The sequence below is a fragment of the Eulemur rufifrons genome, chromosome 7, assembly GCF_041146395.1.
Source record: "Eulemur rufifrons isolate Redbay chromosome 7, OSU_ERuf_1, whole genome shotgun sequence".
Classification (NCBI taxonomy): Eukaryota; Metazoa; Chordata; class Mammalia; order Primates; family Lemuridae; genus Eulemur; species Eulemur rufifrons.
In genome coordinates, this window is record NC_090989.1 from 182,053,495 (window position 1) to 182,063,536 (window position 10,042).

The following is a 10,042-nucleotide window of genomic DNA, read 5'->3' on the forward strand; positions in this document are numbered from 1 at the left end:
AGACTATAATTTAGAAGCTTTGATAGTAATTTGGCATTGCCACGACATCCAGGTTCATGATCAGTGGGCTTGTATTTTACGTGTCTTTGGTTATATTTGATTTCTCTAGCAAATCATTTTTATTCTATTTGACAAAAGCACCAATCTATGGTGGATTAGAAATTTTAAAAAAACAGTCCTTCACTCTAGGTATTTTGGGAGGCTCTGGCTAGGAAAATCCTTCTCCTTTCCTCTCACCAGGCAAGTTTTTCTTCACCTATCAGTGAAACATAAGTTTGAATCCCAACTTCCCTCTTTTTTCCCTATGACTTTGGGCGAGTTACTTCATCTCTTTTGCCTCACTTTCCCGTAGAATGAGAATGATAATTACATAATAGACTTATTGTGAGCATGGCATTAAATAACATAATAAAGCTTGACATATAATAAATGCTCAACAAATGTTGACTCTCTTCTCAGTTCCTTTTCCATTGAAACTTTTGCTAATATGTTTAGCAAAAACTTAGTGCTAGTAAGTTTTTTGTTTGTTTATTTTGTTTTGTTTTGAGACAGAGTCTCACTCTGTTGCCCCGGCTAGAGTGCCGTGGCGTCAGCCTAGCTCACAGCAACCTCAAACTCCTGGGCTTAAGCGCTCCTACTGCCTCAGCCTCCCGAGTAGCTGGGACTACAGGCATGCGCCACCATGCCCGGCTAATTTTTTTTTTCTATGTATGTATTTTAGTTGGCCAGATAATTTCTTTCTACTTTTAGTAAAGACGGGGTCTCGCTCTTGCTCAGGCTGGTCTCGAATTCCTGAGCTCAAACAATCTGCCCGCCTCGGCCTCCCAGAGTGCTAGGATTACAGGCGTGAGCCACCGCGCCTGGCCAGTTTTTTTTTGTTTTGTTTTGTTTTTTTAATTGTGGTAAAATACAAAAAACAAAATTTTACCATTTTAACCACTTTTAAGTGTACGGTTCAGGAGTGTTAAGCATGTTCACATTGTCATGCAACCAGTGTCCAACACTGTTTTCATCTTGCAAAACTGAAATTCTGTACCCGTTAAACAATAGCTCCTCATTCTTCCCTCCCTGCCAGTCCCAGGCAACAACCATTCTACTGTCTGTTTCTATGCATTTGACTACCTGCCCTCAAAAAAGTGGAATCAGACAGTATTTGTCTTTTTGTGACTGGCTCATTTCACTTAATGTCCTCAAGTTTCCTCCAAGTTGTAGCATGAGTCAGAAATTCCTTGCTTTTAAAGGCTGAATGATATTCTAGTGTATGTATATGCTACCTTTTGTTTATCCACTCACCCATCCATGAGCACTTGGGTTGCTTCCAGCTTTGGGCTGTTGTGAATAGTGCTGCTATGAACATGGGTATGCAAACATCTCTTCAAGTCCCTGCTTTCAATCTTTTATATGTGCATATATCTCTCCAGAAGTGGAATGGCAATTCTATTTGTAATTTTTTAGGAACTTGTCATACTGCTTTTCATAGCAGCTGCACCACTTTAAATTTTAACCTACACTTGTACCAATGAGTTTTTACCTGATCCTTTGTATTAATTTCAGCCAAAAGTATGTCCTCCCAAAACAAAAGACCAGTAAGATTGGCTTATTTCCATCATGCCTGGGTAGATGTAAGATAACTTTAACCTCATTAGTACCAAGCTGGAACTTGGTTACAGTCACTGAAAATAATTTTTAAATGCTTCTCAAATGAATGTCTATCATCAAATAACAGAATGATCTGAAGAATTACCTGAAAATAACCCTTCCTTATGTTGTATATTTTCACTTCGTAATCAAAGCAGTGGGTTGGAAAGGCAGAAACTGGTTTCTCCCATTGGATGGAGAGACGCGTTCCTTCAATCTCTGCTGTGACGTTCAGCGGAGGGTTTACTTGATCTAGGTTAGAGAATGAGAGATCAGTGATATTTCTTTAGAATCAGTGATCCGGGCTGATAACTGCAATCCACACACACTTCTCAAGGCATTTCTAAGATATGCTTTTCTCAAGTATTTACCATCAGGGTCTTAATCAACTGATCTCCAAGCCACAGGAAGCTGGTGGCCTCCCACAAGACCAGTGCATTGTAGTGCTGAGGAAGAGACCCCTCCTGAAACCTACAAGAATTACTGCTCCAAATGGAGTTGAACGGCTGAATCCCTCCCCTGTGAGCTCACTACAAGACTTATCCACCATCCCTTCTAACTTCCCAAGTTGAACCAAGCATGGAATAAACCTGGCCATGGAGAACACTTTGCCCTGGAGCTCCCACCAAGCCCGGCCGCTACCTGCCAGCAGGTGTGTGGCCCTGGGCAAATCACTTCCCCTTTCTGGGCTTCAGTTTTTGTCTCATTTTGATTAGTGTGTCCTGTTTTGTTTTGGTGATAAAGCAGGAAGCTTCAGTTTTCTTTTGGGTAAAAAGAATGGATTGGGCAATGTTTGTCTTAGGACTCTAAAGTTCTCTCCCTGCCCCCCAAGATCTCACTTGATTGTCTTACCGCCACGTGAGGTGAGTGGAAATTATTGCTAAGTGAGTGTCCTTATCTTGGGTTGAGTGATTTAGAGCGCACAATTAATGGATTGTAGGAACAAGCTAAGAATGGGGTCCGCTGGCTTCAGAGTCTGCCATTCCCTAAGTAGGAAATTCTTAACCGAGAAAGTCCTTCTTTCTTTTAGTAATCCCAAGAATTGTCCTCAATAAACTAGAAATCATAAAAGAAAATGAATCCTGTAGTCTGTACCAGACTACATCCATGTTCATGTTAATATCATTGCTTCTCAAGTCTTCCTCGGCATCTTTTGTTGCCTGTTTCCATGAAAGTGACATTTTTAGGTCAACAAAGAAATATACTATTGAAGGGAATTGCATAATCTCTTTAGTAAGGGCATAATTCTTTAAAGTTATATTACTCTTGATAGCAATGTGACAGCCAAATCATGCCCTTTAAATAGTATTTTAGGATATTTATTCCACACTTATGCCAGGCACTGTTCTGAGCACTTTCTGTAAGTACCGTGGGCTAACTGCGCAACTGGAGCTCTCTAAGCACTTTATAGTAATAGTAACACAAATCTCACGAAACCTCACAGGAAGTATTAATTTCTCTCTGTTTTTCAGATAAGAAGATTAGGTGCAGAGGAGTGGCCAGCAAGCCCGAGGTCCCTGAGCTGGTCAGTGGGGCAGGCGGGACCCACACCCGGACAGCCAGCTCCCCAGCCCCCGCCAGTAACCACGTTGATGCCAAGACAGCTACGTGAGAGGTTCCTGATGGCTTTAAATAACAGACTTTTTTAGGAGGAGGAAGAGCATCTTCTGCATGGGAAGGTGAGACCTTGAGCAATATGTTTGGAGCTGAGAGTCGCGCACTGAGAGGGACATTCCAACTCGAGAGTGTCCAGAGGAGAGGGGCCGGGATGGTGGCGGGTCCTAGGAGGCTCGCATGAGGAATGCACCTGGGGAAGAAAGACCCCAGGGCGGGGAATGTGGCTGCCTTTGAACAGGTGAGTGCCAGCCAGTGGGGAAAGGGCTGGAATCGTTTGGAGAGACCAGTCCATCACAGGATGCAGGGGCAGACATTTCACGAAACCCGTCAGAACTGATAAAAGAATAAACAGCCTCCCTTAAGAGTTCACTTTTCCTGGTGCAGTGATTCTCAATTGAGGGAAATTTTTCTCCCTAAGGGATGTTTGGCAATGTCTAAGACAATGTTTTGTCACAACTGGGGGAGGGGCAGGGAGGATACTACTGACATCTAGTAGGTAGAGGCCACGGATGCTGCTGAACACCCTACAGTGCTCAGGACAGACCCTCATAACAGAGTGCTCCAGCTCCAAACATTAGTCGCACTGCGAGCCTTGCCCCAGCGGTTTTCAGACATGGGCTGGATGGATATGCAGCATCAGAAAAGTAGTCAAATCAAGTGATTTTTTTTTTTTTTTTTTTTTTTTTTTTTTTTGAGACAGAGTCTCACTCTGTTGCCCAGGTTAGAGTGTCGTGGCGTCAGCCTAGCTCACAGCAACCTCAAACTCCTGGGCTTAAGCGATCCTCCTGCCCCAGCCTCCTGAGTAGCTGGGACTACAGGCATGCACCACCATGCCCAGCTAATTTTTTGTTTGTTTCTATTTTTAGTTGCCTGGCTAAGTTTTTCTATTTTTAGTAGAAATGGGGTCTCGCTCTTGCTCAAACTGGTCTCAAATTCCTGACCTGAAGTGATCTTCCCACCTCAGCCTCCCAGAGTGCTAGGATTACAGGCGAGAGCCTCCGTGCCCAGCCAAGGATCTTTATAATCCCTTCCAACACCGAGATTCTGCCACCCAGTCAGAGTGGCTTTGGGTCAAATCTATCTTACCAATGGCATGAAGAGCGAACAGCTGATCAAAGGGCTTGATCGCAGTGTGCTTACTGGAGCCGTTAACATGCACTGCAAGCCAATCGCGCCCTTTGCCCTGGATAAAAGTCCTTGGAAACCAGCACGCAATATTTCTCTTCAGTGTGTCTTTGCTATATTCTTGGCATTCTTCGGTCCAAGAGCCGTACCTAAGTTGGAACACTCATGAGTTTTATAAGGCTGGAGGAAACAACCCATTTGCATAAGTAAAAATAGGTATGGTACTAACCTGTAATAGAGAAAATACTGCGTGTCCTCAGCGGCGTCCTTGCCAACAAGCCAGGTGCAGTGTAGAGAAACTTGGTAGGGCCTTAAGTGTGTGTAATTATCTGCTACAGTGTTTGTGGTGCAAGTCAAATTCACAACTGAGGTTCCAGGAGACCCTAGGTGGTCAAAAATAAAAGGAACAAAACATTGTCAATGACACCTTCAGAATTTTGTACTTCTTTGGGGACCATAGCAATTGTGACCATCTTATACACTACCAAAAAGTAATCACCATCACATATTCATAGAAACCTCCTATTTTCAGAAGGCCAACTTACTGGAGGGTGAAACTAGCATTACAAAACCCCAATTTCTGACATCAAAGAACTTTCCAGCTACTTTGGTTAGAGGTGCTGGGGTTGTGTTTGTGAGATACATGTGTGAAAATTCAAGAGCAGTATATTGTCATTCAGAGGTTGGTGTCCTGCAAAACGCCACCAGTAACTAGCTGTGAGACCTTTGCCCCTACTACTTCTGGGCCTTTGTATTTCCAACCATTAAAGAGAGGGCTGATCGAGGAAGGTCTCCGGGGCCCCTGTCAATCCTAGAATTGTATGATTCATTCCATTGTGTCCAGATGCTTCATGAATGACATAGATTGCTGCCCCGAAGGAAATGAGAATTATTTTGCAACATTGCAAAATAATATCACTACTTTAGAGACTGGATGCACATTAGCATGTTAGAGTCCTCTTTAATATGCTAGGACTTTAAGGAGATGTTGAGATTTTAATGCAACCTCTTTATGTTTGTTTCACCCAGGATTTGCCAAAATTACGTGACTGGAAAGCCCCATTTTCATTCCAATCCTCTTGTTACGGTGTTAACTGTTGCTCTTCAGAACACAGCGTGGGAAACACTGGGCTTGTTTGTGGTTGGAAGGAGAAGGCAAAAAGCACTTTGAGCTGGGGGTCAGGGAGTCAGCCAAAGTGGGAGCCTGGAAAGATAGAAGGGGCTTTTTAGCTCAGTTTAAGTCAGCTGCAGATCATGCGTGTCACTGTCAGCCAGTGTCTTTCAGGGGGTAGAGGGAAAAGGTGATGGGAGAGAGCCCCCTATTATCTGTAGAGAATTTAAAGACAGAAAGAAGACTGACTAAAGTCAGTTTGATTTGATATATATAGATAGATAGATATAAATATTATATATGTACATGTGCATGTACTACATGACCAGATAGTCCGTGGCCAAGTCCAGTTTAGACTTTCTGAAGTCTGCTTGTCTTACAGTTCCCATCCGAGGAGTTATTTGGTGTGAATTCCATTTGCTTCAAGGCAGAAATAATTAAATCTTTATTAGTATCAATCTGTACTGGAATACTCAGAAAATAATGGAATTACAGAAATGTAAACTGAAAAGTGCATCATAGGTAAAATCGTTACCCGCTATAGATAGGTGGAATAGTGGTTTAATGTAAGGCACGTACAATGACCCATATTTGTGATCTTGTGTCTGCCTTGGATTAGTCTCTGTACTTGAGATCAAGCCCACGTAAATGGGCTGGGACACAACAAGTTATAACGAGTAAATGGGAAGATCTTTACAATACTGTTTTAAGTCCCCAGTGCAATTCAGGAGGCATGATCTTTTCATCCAGTGATGTGACAAGAGAATAATTTGAAAATTACAATTGTTATCGGGATCACTCTCATGCCCCAGGATCTGGTGGCTTCTCGTGTTTTCTTTCTTTCCCCTTGTGTGTATGTGTGTGTGTGTGTGTGTGTATGTGTGTGTATGTGTGTGTGTTTGCAAGTGTTTCATCAGAAGTATCACTGGTTCTAAGTATCAGAAACACCAGCTTTCCACTGGAGGCCAACACAGAGACAGTGGGAGTCTGGAAGAATATACCAGATGGAATCGTATGGGTTACGATGACAAGGAGTGATAGCAGCCTTGGGGAGGATGTTGATGATGTGGCAGAGTACTTGGTGGGAACTGGTGACTGACTAAAGAAAAGCAAGTTATTGCTAGTTTTTCTACTTTCCCATATCTTCAAAGTCTGAAACATAAAACAGGATGTTTGAGGCCTGCTTTACCTGGTGGGGCTTTGAGTTCAGCAGAAACCCAGCTGCTGGCGAGGAGCGAGGGGCCGCGCCACAGGATGGTCTGCACACTTGCTGAGAAGCCTCTGTGAAGGATGCTGACACATTTGCTTTTGGTGTTTCTGGTTTCATACTAAAAATAAAACCCACAAGTCATGATACACAATAGAGAAATAGCCTTAAGAGAACTATTTTAATCAAATATGCATTTTCTTCCACTTCGCAAATGACACATAAAGAAAATGCAATGAAATAGTTTTGCTAGAAGAAAATTGAAAACAAAACCATTGAGATAATAATATGATTTCTCAATGATACATGAACACATTCCTCTTATAAAAACAAACACAATATTACAAGTAAAGCTTAAGTTCCCTTTTAACTTGATCTCTAGTTCCAGCCACCTCCGTAGAGGTAAATGCTTGACAGAAAATTCCCTAGAATTCCATATTGATTGAAAAATAGTTCTTATGAATCACTTCTGCCTTTGTTTGACTTTATTGCACACCTGATATTCAGCAGATGCTAGCTCGGTTTCTCTGACTCTACACTCTGCCTGCCCCTTCCCACTTCACCAGGCTACTATCTCCTGTTTTTTTGGCCATTTTAGAGGAAACAGAACACCCATATCTAATTCATTGTGCCTAAGAAGTTACTAAACATTCTTTCTTAAGGGAAAGAATTGTTCCAGAGTGAAAATAGTCCGTGCTGCTGTTTAGAGCTGAACAGTATGCACGGCACTGGTTTGCAGCCATTGCTGCAGAGACACGACTGTACTGACAACATAACATCAAGCCCTTTAGTAGTTTCCTTTCTTCTTCTTTTTTTTTTTTACTTAAAATTTCATTTTATAAAGCAAATGCATTCAAAATCCATATTTACTCGAAATAAGGATTGCCATTGGAATAAACACTTACATCATCTTCTTGTGGGGCATTTATTTTCACACGATATTCTAGATTAACATTTCTTGGCTTTTGATCAGGATTTGGTTCCCAGTGTAAAAGAACTTGAGCCAAACCAGTAACTTTAATGGTGAAATTGACAGGTGGAAGAAGTAAAACTGTTGATTGAAAGAATAGAGAAGTGAGGCAATGTTCAAATGCACATACACACCACTTTTAATTTTTAAAAAATATTCTATTATGTAGCATACTGTTTTATTATGGCTCTTAGCATGTACCATACTGAAACAATTTTGGAAGAAATGTCTTTAAAATTGTTTTTAAATCATTACCCTTTTTACCTTGCCCAAGTATTCACCTATAACATCTACATGATTTTTTTATTGAAATATGAACATTTTACTATATCATTATTTGATATAACCATAGTTTTCAAACTGAAAGTTATTATCCATTAATGATCTGTGACGATTTATTAGTTTGTGAATAGCAAATTTTTTTAATGATATGGAAGAAAAATAGAATAGAAAATACCAGGGAGCATCAAACATAAGAAGAATGAGAGCTGGTTCATGAATCTTTTGTCTCTATTAAATCAAGTTGTTTACCTATGTGTATGTGTGCTAATTCATGGTGTAAAGTGTATTTGCCTCTCAGTATGAGTCACAGTCAAAAATATTTGTGAGCAAAATTTCTTAAATAGGCATTTATAGAAAAGCTTTTGTCTTCCCTTTATGACTCACTCTCTAACTTTGCTTTCAAAAGAAAAGCTTTTGTTTAATTATAAAATCAAGACCTGTTCATTGTATACATTTTGAAAAGCACAGATGAGCAAAAAGAAGAAAATAAAAATATCCCACAACCCTACTACCAAGAATGGCATTAACATATGATATATTCACTATATTTTGGGAGGGCATATATTTATAAAACTCTTTCATTTTTTTTTTTTTTTTTACTAAAATTAGGACAACATTGTGAATGTAATTACAAAACCTTCTTTTTTTTACTTACTGTGTTGTCAGGATTTTTCCATTACACAACCTTCCACAACTCTGTATCCACACTAGCCACGTAAGGTTTTCTAGGGCTCTGTCTGTATTTCATTGTTCATTATGGGAGTCACTGGCCACTTGTGGTTGTTCAAATTTAAATTTAAATTACTTTAAATAAAATCAAATGTTCATTACTTTAGTTGCACTATCCACACCTCAAGTGCTCAATAGTCACATTTGGCTAGTAGCTATTACATTGGACAGTAGAGAGATAGAACACTGTCATTAGCACAGAAAGTTCTGTTAGACAATGCCAGACTTGGACCATGTCACAGTTTTCCTTTCTTAAACTCTGTCATCACACCAAGCCCATGGATGCAACATGTATCAGAACAAAACACAGTGGAAGTTTCTCAATGTTTGCTTGTGAGGCTTTCTAACTATTCCCTTGCAAGGGAAGACATTGCAAACATGGCCACCAGCACCAGCGTTAGTCCATAGTGTCCATATACCCACACCTGGATTTGATTTCCCACTATAGCATAAAAATTTCAGTCAACATTGCTTTCTTAAAATATAGTATGTTTAAAGAGTTTGTCTTCTAAAAGAGATAAATACCCTCTTTTATAAAAATCCACATATATTCCTAATTGAAGGTTTATTTGAGAAAATAATGCTATCCTTTTTATAATGTCTGTTAAGGAAAACATTATTGAATAGAATAGAAGGCTCTTACGCTTTTCATCAGGGAGGAATTCTGCTTGCAATATCATTGCAGCCCCCAAAAGAATCAGTAATGCAGGCACCATGATGATCATAGCCTACAGAAAACAAGGGAAATGAACATCTAAATCATCCTGTTGCCATTTTTTTAAAAAAAATGGACAGCTACTTTCTAACGTAAGATGTGGTCATTTGGCTATTTAACAAACACTGATGACAAATCTGTTATGTGCTGGAAATACAAACATGACCAAATCTTAGCCTTTCCCTTCAAATGTACATCCATAATCTGAGAGGCAGAATGAAATGTAAAATCAATAATTATAAATCAGTCAAAAATCTGCCCCAATAAAGGTATGTATGGGGCCTAGTAGAAGCAAAGAGACTCTTGATTGGACGTCTTAAGGATGAAGTAGAGTTCTGGACACACACAAAGTGGGAAAGGCATTCCGGGTGGAGCACACAGTGTGTGGGAAGCTGGAAGAGAGGAAAGCAGTAGGGGAGGGCTGTTAGCCAGCCGGAGACCAGAGCTGATCTCCGTGCAGTGAAATTTCCAGGCACAGTTAATAAAAGAAATAAGCAACAGTACCATTTCATTAATGAGTATTTAAATATGAACCAACATGGCGAGAAACTTGAATCTAAAACAATTTGTAATGTAGGAAAGAGAAACTTTGTATCATGAACACAGAATAAACTTGTTCTACTTTGAGCTTTGGAGAGGCTGATTTTT

The 10,042-nt window shown here is 40.3% G+C and overlaps 1 protein-coding gene across 1 annotated transcript in view; it reads right to left on the reverse strand.

The window, feature by feature from the left end:
* Window positions 1-9,404, reverse strand: part of IL5RA (interleukin 5 receptor subunit alpha) — a 28,356-nt gene extending 18,952 nt beyond the window's left edge. Inside the window, exons 1-6 of the mRNA XM_069473831.1 lie at window positions 9,323-9,404; window positions 7,604-7,749; window positions 6,681-6,819; window positions 4,610-4,763; window positions 4,342-4,529; window positions 1,745-1,890 (exon numbers count right to left, since the gene is read on the reverse strand). Coding sequence (XP_069329932.1) covers window positions 1,745-1,890; window positions 4,342-4,529; window positions 4,610-4,763; window positions 6,681-6,819; window positions 7,604-7,749; window positions 9,323-9,404 — 855 coding nt within the window. The remainder of the gene's footprint in view (window positions 1-1,744; window positions 1,891-4,341; window positions 4,530-4,609; window positions 4,764-6,680; window positions 6,820-7,603; window positions 7,750-9,322) is intronic.
* Window positions 9,405-10,042: the final 638 nt, after the last annotated feature.